Source organism: Thalassophryne amazonica, chromosome 2, assembly GCF_902500255.1.
Source record: "Thalassophryne amazonica chromosome 2, fThaAma1.1, whole genome shotgun sequence".
Lineage (NCBI taxonomy): Eukaryota > Metazoa > Chordata > Actinopteri > Batrachoidiformes > Batrachoididae > Thalassophryne > Thalassophryne amazonica.
Genome location: NC_047104.1, coordinates 57,426,985 through 57,441,082, shown reverse-complemented (window position 1 = coordinate 57,441,082; position 14,098 = coordinate 57,426,985). Strand labels below are relative to the sequence as shown.

General features: G+C 46.7%; 1 protein-coding gene across 1 annotated transcript in view; it reads left to right on the top strand.

The window, feature by feature from the left end:
* si:dkey-205h23.2 (CUGBP Elav-like family member 4) overlaps positions 1 to 14,098 on the top strand; it is a 540,050-nt gene that overhangs the window by 504,710 nt on the left and 21,242 nt on the right. The window contains exon 12 of the mRNA XM_034186416.1: positions 12,149 to 12,298. Within this exon, the coding sequence (XP_034042307.1) occupies positions 12,149 to 12,276 (128 nt within the window). The 3' untranslated portion in view covers positions 12,277 to 12,298. The remainder of the gene's footprint in view (positions 1 to 12,148; positions 12,299 to 14,098) is intronic.

The following is a 14,098-nucleotide window of genomic DNA, read 5'->3' as shown; positions in this document are numbered from 1 at the left end:
CATGCAGACGGACGACGTGGTGGACCAAAAGGTCCGCCGTCTCCTGGGCCGTTGGTAGCTTTGGGAGGGCCACGAAGTGGGCCGCCTTGGAGAAACGGTCCACTATCGTGAAGACGACGGTGTTACCCTGGGACGGCGGGAGACCCGTGACAAAGTCCAGGCCGATGTGGGACCAGGGGCGATGTGGAACGGGCAGCGGCTGTAGCAGCCCTGAGGTCTTTCGATGGTCGGTCTTGCCCCTGGCGCAGGTGGTACAGGCCTGGACGTAGTCCCGGACGTCGGCCTCCAGGGACGCCCACCAGAAGCGCTGCCGGATGACTGCCACGGTCCTTCGCACCCCAGGGTGACAGGAGAGCTTAGAACCGTGACAGAAGTCCAGCACTGCAGCTCTGGCTTCCGGTGGGACGTAGAGTCTGTTCTTTGGTCCGGTTCCGGGGTCCGGGTCTCGGGTCAGGGCCTCCCGGACGGTCTTCTCCACGTCCCAGGTGAGGGTGGCCACGATAGCGGACTCCGGGATGATGGGATCCGGGGGATCCGACGGTTCCGTTTTGACTTCGTCTTCGTGTACCCGGGACAATGCATCCGATCTCTGATTCCTGGTCCCGGGACGGTAGGTAATCCGGAAGTCAAAACGGCCAAAGAACAGTGACCAGCGGGCTTGCCTGGGGTTCAGCCGCTTGGCGGTCCTGATGTACTCCAGGTTCCGATGGTCAGTGAAAACCGTGAATGGCACGGATGTTCCCTCCAACAGATGTCTCCACTCTTCGAGGGCCTCTTTCACCGCAAGGAGTTCTCGATTGCCGACGTCATAGTTCCGTTCGGCCGGGGTCAACCTGCGGGAAAAATAGGCACACGGGTGAAGGACCTTATCGGTCTTCCCGCTCTGGGAGAGCACCGCTCCTATCCCTGAGTCCGAGGCGTCCACTTCAACCACTAACTGGCGGCTAGGATCGGGCTGCACCAGAACGGGTGCAGACGAGAAGCGCCGTTTCAACTCCTTGAACGCGGCATCGCACCGATCCGACCAGGTGAAGGGGACTTTTGGTGAGGTCAGGGCTGTCAGGGGGCTAACTACCTGACTGTAGCCCTTAATGAACCTCCTGTAGAAATTAGCAAAGCCGAGGAACTGTTGCAGCTTCCTACGGCTTGTGGGTTGGGACCAGTCTCTCACCGCCGCCACCTTGGCTGGATCAGGAGCGACGGAGTTGGAGGAGATTATGAACCCCAAGAAGGACAAAGACGTGCGGTGGAACTCACACTTCTCGCCCTTCACAAACAGGCGGTTCTCCAACAACCGCTGTAGGACCTGACGGACATGCCGGACATGAGTCTCAGGATCCGGGGAAAAGATGAGTATATCGTCCAGATACACGAAGACAAACCGGTGCAGGAAGTCCCGCAAGACATCGTTTACCAAAGCTTGGAAAGTCGCGGGAGCATTAGTGAGACCGAACGGCATGACCAGGTACTCAAAATGACCTAACGGGGTGTTAAATGCCGTCTTCCACTCGTCTCCCTTCCGGATCCGAACCAGATGGTACGCATTCCTAAGATCAAGCTTGGTGAAGATCCTGGCTCCATGCAAGGGGGTGAACACTGAATCCAATAAGGGCAACGGGTATCGGTTGCGAACCGTGATTTCGTTCAACCCCCTGTAATCAATGCATGGACGAAGCCCGCCATCTTTTTTACCCACAAAAAAGAAACCAGCACCCATCGGAGAGGTGGAATTCCAGATCAACCTGGCAGCTAATGAGTCCCGGATGTAGGTCTCCATTGATTCGCGCTCCGGCCGTGAGAGGTTGTACAGCCTACTGGACGGGAACTCACTGCCTGGCACCAAATCAATGGCACAATCATACGGGCGGTGAGGAGGAAGCGTGAGAGCCAGATCCTTGCTGAACACGTCCGCAAGACCGTGGTACTCCGCCGGCACCGTCCTCAGATTGGGCGGGACTCTGACCTCCTCCTTAGCTTGGGAGCCGGGAGGAACCGAGGAACCTAGACACTCCCGATGGCAGGTCTCGCTCCACTGCACCACTGCCCCGGACAGCCAATCGATCCGGGGATTGTGCTTCAACATCCAGGGAAAACCCAGAACCACACGGGAGGTGGCCTGAGTCACAAAGAACTCGATCACCTCCCGGTGGTTACCTGACACCACCAGAGTTACTGGTGGTGTCTTATGCGTGATCGGCGGGAGTAGGGAGCCATCTAGTGCCCGAACCTGTACAGGCGAGGTAAGAGCCACCAGAGGGAGCCCTATCTCCCTGGCCCACCTACTGTCTAGCAGATTCCCCTCAGAGCCCGTGTCCACCAGTGCTGGGGCCTTCAGGGTTGAATCCTCATACAGGATCGTGACTGGGAGTCGTGTGGCAATGTGGGTGTGTCCCACGTGAATGTTTCGGCCCACCCCAGGCCCAGTCTCTAGGGGCGGGGCGTTGGAGTTTAACCGCTCGGGGCAGTCGTTTGCAAGATGCTCAATCGAGCCACAAACAAAACAAGCTCCGTGGGCCCGCCTCCTTTGTGCTCCAGGTGCCCTAAATGTTGCCCTGCTCGTGTCCATAGCTTCGTCAGCAGGGGGAGCCGTAGCCGCATGGAGCACAGGAACAGGGGAGCGTGGGGAGGGCGGAGCTCGGTCGGAACCGGAAGGGAGAGGGACGACGCGTGCCTGGCCACGCCCTTCGCCTCGTTCCCGACGGCGTTCTTCTAACCGGTTGTCGAGTCGTATGACTAGATCGATGAGCCCATCTAAATCCCGCGGTTCGTCCTTCGCCACCAGGTGCTCTTTTAGGACCAGTGACAGTCCGTTTACAAAGGCGGCGCGGAGGGCAGTGCTATTCCAGCCGGACCTCGCAGCCGCGATGCGGAAGGCGACTGCATAGGCAGCTGCGCTCCGACGCCCCTGTCTCATTGACAGTAGCATGGTTGAAGCGGTCTCTCCTCTATTGGGGTGATCGAACACCGTTCTGAGCTCCCGCACAAACCCATCGTATGTATGAAGGAGCCGTGAGTTCTGCTCCCAGAGCGCTGTAGCCCAAGCGCGTGCCTCCCCGCGAAGCAGGTTGATTATATAAGCTACTTTGCTAGCGTCAGTCGCGTACATCACGGGATGCTGTGCGAACACGAGCGAACACTGCATAAGGAAATCCGCGCACGTCTCCACACAGCCTCCGTACGGTTCTGGAGGGCTTATGTATGCTTCTGGGGACGGAGGGAGGGGCCGTTGAACGACCAGTGGAACGTCACTATTACGCGCAGGGTCCTCGGGAGGGAGAGCCGCAGCGGCGCCCGGAGGGCGCGCTTCCACTTGTGCGGCGAGAGCCTCCACCCTGCGGTTTAGGAGAACGTTCTGCTCGGTCATTAAATCCATCCGAGTGGTGAAAGCGGTGAGGATCCGCTGCAACTCACCGATTACCCCTCCCGAAGACACCGACGTGCCCTGTTCTTCCATTGGCCGTTCAACAGCCGGTTGACGCCCCTCGGGATCCATGACGCTGGCCGAGATATCCTGTTGTGAAAGTGTAGGAACACGGACCCACAACAGGGGGCGCAAATGAACGGACAATGGAGAAGGTAAATAACAAGTTTTACTGTTGTGAAACGAGCACAACCAATACAACAATCAACAATTTGGGGTTAAGCCGAATTCTGCTGGTGTCGTGTGGGCAGGCTCGAAGGTAGGAGATGTCCGTCCAAGTCGAACCGGAACCACCCAGATCTCCTCTGCCACCGAACCCTGGAAGTACTGGAACCGCCAAGTCCCGAATTCCCAGGTGGCCACTGCCTCCGCTCGTCGGATCCGGTACTGCTGGCAAGAGAGAGCAACAACACACAGGTGTGGATGCGGCTGCACCCAGTAACACGGAGAGGGGAGAAGCCGCCTCCACCTCTCGTCACAATAAAGCAGGAAGGTGAGTACTTATCCAAGCAATCGGCTTTCGGTAGTCAGCTGTCCTGAAAGGTTTAACAAGTATTATCAGATAACACATAATATGCTGCAGAGAAGGTTACCTCTATCTCAAGGCGATATCTCGGCACTGAGGTGGAGACGCCGTCCTGCTGATATACCTCCGTGCTGAGTGGAACAGCTGTGTCCAGTGATGGGTGACAGCTGTCACCCTGGCTGCTCTCGTGAGGCGGTAGCGCCCTCTGGTGCCTGGAGCCCGCACTCCAGGCAGGGCGCCCTCTGGTGGTGGTGGGCCAGCAGTACCTCCTCTTCAGCGGCCCACACAACAGAAGAGGAGTGGACCAACATTCCACAGGCCACAATTGACAACCTGATCAACTCTGTGCGAAGGAGATGTGTTGCACTGCATGAGGCAAATGGTGGTCACACCAGATATTGACTGGTATCCCCCCCCCCAATAAAACAAAACTGCACCTTTCAGAGTGGCCTTTTATTGTGGACAGTCTAAGGCACACCTGTGCATTAATCATGGTGTCTAATCAGCATCTTGATATGGCACACCTGTGAGGTGGGATGGATTATCTCAGCATGTGGAAAAAGTTTTAGATCTTTGAGTTCATCTCATACAAAATGGGAGCAAAACCAAAAGTGTTGCGTTTATATTTTTGTTGAGTGTATATATATATATATATATATATATATATATATATATATATATATATATATATATATATATATATAACAACTAAGAAATCCCATGTACATAAGTATTCACAGCCTTTGCCATGAAGCTCAAAACTCAGCTCAGGTGTATCCTGTTCCCACTGATTATCCTTCAGATGTTTCTACAGCTTAATTGGCATCCACCTGGTAAATTCAGTTGATTGAACATGATTTGGAAAGGCACACACCACAAGACAGGATTGTCTCAAGGCAGAAATCAGGAGAAGGGTACATAATCATTTCTGTTACTTAGAAGGTCCCATTGAGGACATTGGCCTCCATCATCCATAAATGGAAGTAGTTCAGATCCACCAGGACTCTTCCAAGAGCTGGCCACCCGTCTAAACAGGGGTGATCGTGGAGAAGGACCTTAGTCAGGGAGGTGACCAGGAATGTGATTGCCACTCTGTCAGAGCTCCAGCATTCCTCTGTGGAGAGAGGAGAACCTTCTAGAAGGACAACCATCTCTGCAGAAATCCACCAGTTAGGGCTGTATGGTAGAGTAGCCAGATGGAAACCACTCCTTAGTAAAAGGCATATGACAGGTGACCTGGAGTTTGCCAAAAGGCACTTGAACGACTCTCAGACCACGAGAAACAAAATTCTCTGGTCTGCTGAGACAAAGATTGAACTCTTTGACGTGAATGCCAGGTGTCAAGTTTGGAGGAAACCAGGCACCATCCCTACACTGAAACATGGTGGTGACAGCATCATGCTTTGGGGATGTTTTTCAGTGGCAGGAACTGGGAGACTAGTCAGGATTGAGGGGAAAATGAATGCAGCAATGTACAGAGACATCCTGGATGAAAACCTACTCCAGGGCGCCCTTGACCTCAGAGTGGGGCAAAGGTTCATTTTTCAGCAGGACAATGACCCTAAACACACAGCCAAGATATCAAAGGAGTGGCTTCAGGACAACTCTTTAAATGTCCTTGAGTGGTCCAGCCAGAGCCCAGACCTGAATGTGACTGAACATCTCTGGAGAGATCTGAAAATGACTGTGCACCAATGTTCCCCATCCAACCTGATGGAGCTTGAGAGGTGCTGCAAAGAGGAATGGACAAAACTGCCCAAAGATAGGTCCGCCAAGCTTGTTGCATCATATTCAAAAAGACTTGAGGCTGTAATTGCTGCTAAAAGTTTCTCAACAAAATATTGAGCAAAGGGTGTGAATACTTATGGACAGGTGATTCCGTCGTGTTTTTTTTTTTGTTTGTTTGTTTTTTTGCTAAATTTGCAAAAAAACGAAAAAAATTAATATGATTATGGGGTGTTGAGGGAATTTTGAGGGGAAAAAATAAGTTTACTCCATTTTGCAATAAGGCTGTAACTTAACAAAATGTGAAAAAGTGAAGCAGTGTGAATACTTTCTGGATGATCCGTAACACAGCACACGTGACTATTGAAAGATCAGCTGGATTTTACTTAAATGGCTTTACCTGCTTACCGTTATTGTTGTGTTCAAGTAACCTGGCCCAAAAGAAAGTCCTACATTAACATGTTTGTGTTGGGAAGGCCCCTATAGTTTGTTTGCCTGGTACCAGGGACCAAGGATAGCACAGCAAATATATCATTTGTAGTTTCCACCTCATGTAGTTATAGTTTTCATGCCCAGTGCCCACATCATGTAAATACTGAGTATAATGACACTGATCTTTGTCCACATGCATGTGTGGGTCTAAAAATGAATTCTGGCCATTTGCAGTCTTGATGAATAGGTATCGTCTGGCAGAAGAAAGTGGTTACTCCCGGTCTAAAGTCAAGTGCAGTGCATTTGTGGTATTTAAAGGGCATAACACTGAGATGTGCCTAACCTAAGTGCGTTTGTGACACACATACAGCCTAGGCCAGTTCTTCACCTCAGGAAACTTGTATTCATGTCTATTTTTGTTCATCTTGGCTCCACCTCAGTTCTGGCTGCTGTCCACTGGCACTCTCTAACAGGTTGAAGGAGATCCATGAAGTCATCATAAAACCTCTCACCTGAATCCATTTTCCCCATCGTAGAGATCATTGCACTTTGTACACTTCGGCTTAAAGGGGACGATGGATAAGAGTTAATTTGTTTATGTCATATTATACCAAAAAAAACAAACAAAAAAAAAACATGCCATGAATAATGAAGAGGGTAAATCCAACCACTTTTCACGAGTGCTATGATTTCTGTAAATTACACAAATTGCTAAAAAAAAGCAGAGGGGCCCAAGGGCCCAAACCCCTTTGAGTCTGGTCTGCTTGAGGTTTCTTCCTCAGAGGGAGTTTTTCCTTACCACTGTCACCTGTGTGCTTGCTCTAGGGCAGGGGTGGGCAGCTTGATTAACTGATTCCATCTGCTCAAAGTGATATTAATCAGTGAAATCACCTGGTGGAGTCAGTGGCTGCAAAGAAAACTTGCACCCTCTTGGCCCTTTCTGGAACAAGTTGCCCACCCCTGCTTGGTTAAGGTTAGCCCTTACTTGTGTGAAGCCCCTTGAGGCAACTTTCTTGTGATTTGGCGCTATATAAATGAAAATAAATTGAAAATTGAAATTGAAAAACGTCCCAAATGGATTTGGGCAAAACAACATTGGACTATGCACTATAAAATGTCAAGATCAGACCCTGGTAAACCTGGGTTTGATTCCTGGTTAGACTACCTGTGACCTTGGACAAGACACTTCATCTGTATTGTCCCAGTCCACTCATCTAAGAAATGAGTACCAGCCTTGGCTGGGGAAGCAAGCTACTTCAGACTGCCCCCCCATCGAGGGGGAGCTGTAGACTCTCATCTGATTCACACTACGAAATGTAGAGACAAGCAATGGCACAAATAAGCCTCGGGGTCTATATACGACTTACTTCTTCTTCCTCTCCATCTTATGAGGAGATTTACAGCCACACATATATAAATTACAGAGAAGGGCTTCCATAATCCGACACAGCATGAATATACAGCACCTCAGTCACATGATCTGGCATAAACAAAGCCTCAGTACTGCATCATGCTGTGCTGCTCAAAACAGATTGTCAAATTATACAGAATTTCCCCCAGTGTCACTTAATAATGCTTGGGAGTTTTGTGTGTTTTTATTAAAAATGCATAACATTACACTGAGTGCAGACATTCTATTGATATACAGTAGATGGCTGCGGTAAGAGCCATACCTCAAACGCTACTGGCGTTCGGGGTATTAAGTTGCACAGCACCACACACTCAGAGCTGCCTCATATATATGAAATGTCATCCTGGTACTTTGGAGAAAACAGCTAAAACTGGAAACTCAGACAGTAAATTACTGCACAATATAAGTAGAGTTCAGTGCTTAAAGTTTGCATTGCGCTATACTCTCCAACCCGTATCTTCATTCTGACGTTGAGACGTAAATGCGAAGTATGGCGCGTCATTAAAGTCAGACGTGTGTGCATGTTTGCGGGATGGGTGAGGGAGATTACTTCCAACTGACAGGCCCTTCCCGGCTCAGTTTGTTTAAAGGGTTTGTAAAAGCAGCAGCCTTATCTCACCTGCACTGACAAAAGCCTGCCCTCTCCCCCCAAATTAAATTGAACCCATAGCGGTGTGATCAAATCAGCTAGAAAGCGGAAAATTCAAGCCGTCAATCACCGAGGTGTCTGATAAGAGCAGGCAAGGAGTTTCGGTGTGGAAGGCTGTGGGCTCATTCCACCTCAACTCCCAGATGATAATTCAGAGCAGTAGACACCTCCGGCCGGCACGCCTTGCTCCAAATGTCTCGCACCGACCTCCGTGCCCTTTACGCTTTACTTCAATACCTGCACACGAACACATTTTGGCACATTTGCATGCCATCGTTTAGGCTTTAAAGCTCCACATGTTTTTCTCTAATCCTTAAACACCTTTTCTTGCTTTGTTTTTTTTTTCATTGTCTATTCAACTGAAATTCCCACTTGCTAATCGTTCTTCTTTCACTTGATTTTAATAACTGTGATATTAGCCTTTGTGTTGTTTCGTGTAATCTTTTAATTCTGAGATTTTCAATTAATCTACTGAAAAGCGAAAACAAAGACCTATTGTTGTGTCATTGTTGAGCATTAAAAACGGTTTTCTTTCATCTCCCGTGTCTCCCTCAACTCTCGCTCACTCACCTCATCGCTGTTGTTTCTTTTCCTCTGCTCATTCCTTTTCCTGTGTTGATACTTTTTCTCATGTTTCTGACCACTTTTATCATCTATGCATGCCTGTATATATATATATATATATATATATATATATATATATATATATATATATATATATATATATATACACAAGCCAATAACGAGATAAAATTAAGCACCGTACGACTAATATAATGCATGTTGCATGCATTCATTGAGTAGCATACTCAATGAATACAAAAATAACTACAAAATAAACTAAATAAAATAAAAAAAAATAACTACATTAAAAGTGCTCACACACCAACACACCAACGTGTCAAAATATCAGGCAGATAAAGAAAGCATTGCATTGGCTTTTAAGCAGTCAAGATAGATAATAAAATAACTGAACACATTTCCATAAAATTAACTTTTTCCTATGTATTAACATGAGACTGGAAATTTGAGCTCAAACTCTGACCTTGACTGTTGACTGATCCTAACCAAACTCAGACTACTTCTTCCCATTTGTAGGTCCAAAGTACCTGACAAATTTGATCAAAATCACATTTGCATTCTGAAGACATGTTCATTCATACATACAAACATACAATAATTATGCATAGACCAAGAAAATTGCAAGAGCATATGCCTCTGGCAGCACTGCTAATATATTTTAAGCAATGTTAGCGCTAGTGTCCGCATGTTTCCATTAGTTTCCGATTAGGCTCCAGATATAAATCGGGAAGCATACGGCATCTGAAGCCACAAATGAGGCAGAGCTGACTTTGCCACTGGTCACAACTATTCACGGGATAGAAAATGTTGCTGCCTGCTTGCTGCAGTGAGCTTTAACATAACAGATCGGGAATTTGTGGTAATTGCGGTGGGGTTCGTAATTATCGTATGAATTTGCCGTTTTGCAGTTTGTTGTATTGGAACCCAACCGCAAATGAACCGGATGCATCTGGACAGGGGATTTTATCTGTCTGTCCATTTGTTTCCCTACTTATCAAAATTCCCTTGGCTGCTTTCCACCACAGTTCAAATGTGGATGATGAGCAGTCATAGAATTGCCTGAAAAAGGATTTGTTTTGGCCAAAGTCAAGATCACTGAGTAAAAGATTCAATTTACATTTTAATTCTAATGTCTATCCAACACGGAGTCGCCGACCGAACGGTCCCCTCTAAAAATTGGTTTGCCCTGCCTTAACTGTTCCTTCACTGCGCATGCATCTGAGACTGACTCCGAGTCAGACTCTCTACACCCAAAGCGATCAAACGGAATAATGTGATTATTAACCATCAGATGACAAGGTAAAAAATCTTAAATCATTCCAATGTCAGTTTTAAGCAGAAACGAGGTGATAATCAGTGAATCGCTACTGACGCGCCGAAATGACGTAGGCATAGCAGCAGAATGATGTGCTGCTGTGGCGCTTTGATTGATTCCCTGTCTTTTATTATGAAATAATGCTGTATTTAAGCAAAAGCTTCAGATATCTGTCGCTGACTGGAGTGCAGTTTTAGCAGAAACAACGTGACAATCAGTGAAACACTGCTGATGCTCAGAAATGATGCATGTGCAGTGGAGACAGGGCGGACCTATTTTTAGGGGGGGACCCTTCAGTCGGCAACACCGGCAAACAAAGGAGTTGGGTTCCAGAATTGCCCAAGTGAGATCAAATCTATCAAATATCAATCACTGGGACCAAGATCATTGGGGTCAAAGGCTCAAAGATAAATTAAAACATTAATTTATCTCTCTGATTTGCACAAAACTTGGTACACACATGCAGGTAGCTTCCAGAATTCCCCAGCAAGGTGAAGCTTGCCACAGGTTAATCACTGGGGCTAAGGTCACGTGTTGGCCTTTGTTTGTTGGCCTCCTTCTCCCTCTTTTTTTTCTGATTTCTCCCAATCTTAATATGTCTGAAGAATGACTCCAAAATTGTCCTTAAAGAATTAATTTTGGCAAAAGTCAAATATTTTTTTTATTTTTTCAGCCAGAGGTCATCCACAGGAGTGAAGGTTAGGGCCCCTTCACACATAGTATGAATAAATACAAATCAGGGTGAATCATGTCAAAACAGCTCGTCTGAGCAAGCCACAAAAACATCGAGCCAACGACAGGAGGGACAAGTGGTCGGGCAGGCATGAATGATCAGTGTGAGCAGCTGGAGCATGTGTAACCACATCACACAGCTGCAGTGAAAAAAAAACAAAACTACATGCCACCCACGGGATTCAAACCTGCAGTACAGCTCTGATTGCCAGCCAGAAACTTTACCACTTTGCTACCATCACTGTCCTATAAAAGGTGCGGAAAAATGCTAGAGGTATTTAAAAAAAAATAAAATCATACACCATAAAAGCAACACCGCATTTTATTGAATCCCTCTTATTGCATGAACAACAAAAGTATGACCCGTCTGTTCCTCTGTAGATCACCCATGGTCACAGATGTTCAGTCATTAAAATGACATGAATGATGCAGTTCGCTCTTATCATGTCCAATCTACTGGCTTGGCGTCTCCAGCCGGCCCTGCGCGTGTTAAGCCCGAAACGTGTGTCCTGTCAATGGCCCACCGCAGGACAGACTCAGCGTCATGTGGAACAGAGCTCACGTGGGTGATGTGACATTCAGATCCCCTGCTGCATGTTATGATTTGATGGTCCGTTTCACCTGGAGCAGCCTGTCAGTGTGCACGCCTTGCGCTCGCTCACTGCAGTCGTCGCAACAGCAATATATGTTTTTATTATGTCCACGTGAGGACAGCAAGCAGATGCATGTCACAGTGGACAGTTGTAAGTTCATGACAGTTCAAACACGGTACGTGTTCTCCAGCTGGGACATCCAGAACCAGAGATTTGGGGAGGGGGGGCACAACACACATGCGATTCACATGCACGGCACGTGTGAATTGCTGTTTTGCAACGCCACACTCGTAGTGGCACTTAGACAAATTTCACATCCAGCTCGACAGTGACCATCTGCTGACTGTTTTCATGCTAATAGTGCGAATGGCCACACATTTTCTAAGTGCCAAACGAGCAGTGTTAGATGTTCGTGTGTGTCACCTGGAATTTGGCCGACACCTGCCATGAGAGGGATGTAATGGGCTCTCACAGGGCACACTCTGTCTTTCAGCCGCTGGTGTGCACAAATAGTTGTAGCAGCAGGTGTACGAGGCATTGGAGGCAGCTCCGATTTTACACGTACTTCATACGATTCCTGCTTCGTGCGCAATTCAGCCAGATTTGTACGATGTATAAAGGGGTCCTTAACAGCATTGGGCTCAAATGTTGTATTTTAACCCAAAGGTGATAAATAGTGAATGTAATGAGAAGTCTAAACATGTACTGCAGGATGCATGTGATGAGCCAAAGTGTCTCACCCTCTGTGTGTTCTTCTGTCAGGTTTTGTGAGTTTTGATAACCCATCCAGTGCTCAAGCCGCTATCCAGGCCATGAATGGCTTTCAGATCGGCATGAAGAGGCTGAAGGTGCAGCTAAAGCGGCCAAAGGATGCCAACCGACCTTACTGACTCATCTACTGTCAATACCCAGGTACAGTAACACCTGCAGTATTGCCTCTTGCTGTGAAACTCCTTGTCACCTCTCAACTAACACAGTCCACATGGCTGCTTGATGACTTAAAGGGGTCATATCGTGCAAAACTGTTTCAAATATCTTTTGCAGTTGCATAATATTTGTGGTTCTTGTTAAACATCCCAAAATACCACAATTCTTTAACTGTGCGAGCAAAACTTTGTCTGACATAAGCCAAATTTAGGTCTGAATTGGCTCATTTCAGACATGAGTAACATTGTGAAAAGAAACTGCCATCTTGTCTCCTGCACAGCCAAACAATCTGTGGGACGGAGATGGAGAAATGCCAGAGGTCAAGTGTCTATGGCAATCATCAGGTCCTTTCTTTCTCAAAAGACTCACAGAAAAACACTTACTTTTGTTTGTCTGATTTTACATGATGAAATAAGACACGTTTCCTGGAAATCTGTAAACTACGACCCCTTTAAGGAATGCATTTACAGTGCATACAAGAAGTATTTCCAACGCTTAACTTTTCCACATTTTTTATGTTACAGCCTTATTCCAAAATGGGTGCAATTAATTTTTCTTCGACAAAATTCTACAAAGTTTTTTTTTTTTTAATTTATTAAAAATAGAAAAAAACCCACAAAATCACATGTACATAAGTATTCACAACCATTGTCATGAAACTCAAAACTGCATCCTATTTCCACTGATCATCCTTGAGATGTTTCTACAGCTTAATTGGAGTCCACCTGGGAAAAATCCAGTTGATTGGATATGATTTGGAAAGACACACACCTGTCTACACAGTTTACAGTGCATGTCAGAGCACAAACCAAGCATCAAGACAAAGGAATTGTCTGTAGACCTCTGAGACAGTATTGTCTCGAGGCACAAATCTGGGGAAGGGTACAGCTGCTTTGAAAGTCCCAATAAGCACAGTGACCTCCATTATCCGTATATGGAAGAAGTTCAGATCCACCAGGACTCTTCCTTGAGCTGGCCGCCCATCATCATGCTGTGGGGATGTTTTCCAGTGGCAGGAACTGGGAGACGTGTCAGGATTGAGGGAAAGGTGAATGCAGCAATGTACAGAGACATCCTGGATGAAAACCTGCTCCAGAGCGCTCTTGACCTCAGACTGGGGCGACGGTTCATCTTTCAGAAGAACAATGATCCTAAGCACACAGCCAAAATATCAAAGGAGTGGCTGAAGAACAACCTCTGTGAATGACCTTGAGGGGCCCAACCCGAGCCCAGACCTGAATTTAATTGAACATCTTTGCAGAGATCTGAAAAATGAAGCTTGTGAGGTGGTGCAAAGAGGAATGGGCAAAAAAAAAAGAAAACACACACACACACACACACACACACACACAACAGATATGGGCGCCAAGCTTGTGGCATCATATTCAAGAAGACTTGAGGCTGTAATTACTGCAAAAGGTGCATCAACAAAGTTTTGAGCAAAGGGTGTGAATATTTATGTACATGTGATCTCTTAGTTTTTTTTTTTTTCTTTTTGATAATTTTGCAAAAATGTCAAAAAAAATTTCATGTTGTCATTATGGGTTGTTGTGAACAGAATCTTTAGAGAAAATATGAATGTACTCCATTTTGGAATAAGACTAACATAAAATGTGGAAAAAGTGATGTGCTGTGAATACTTTCTGGATGCACCATATGTAATAGTGTTACAACAGTCACTGTGAATATACTGTATGGTTGAAGGTTTAAATTTAACCAAAAACGTTTGACTTCTCAAAAAAATTAAGTATTAACAATTCTATATTCCATTCAATTTTAAAGTTC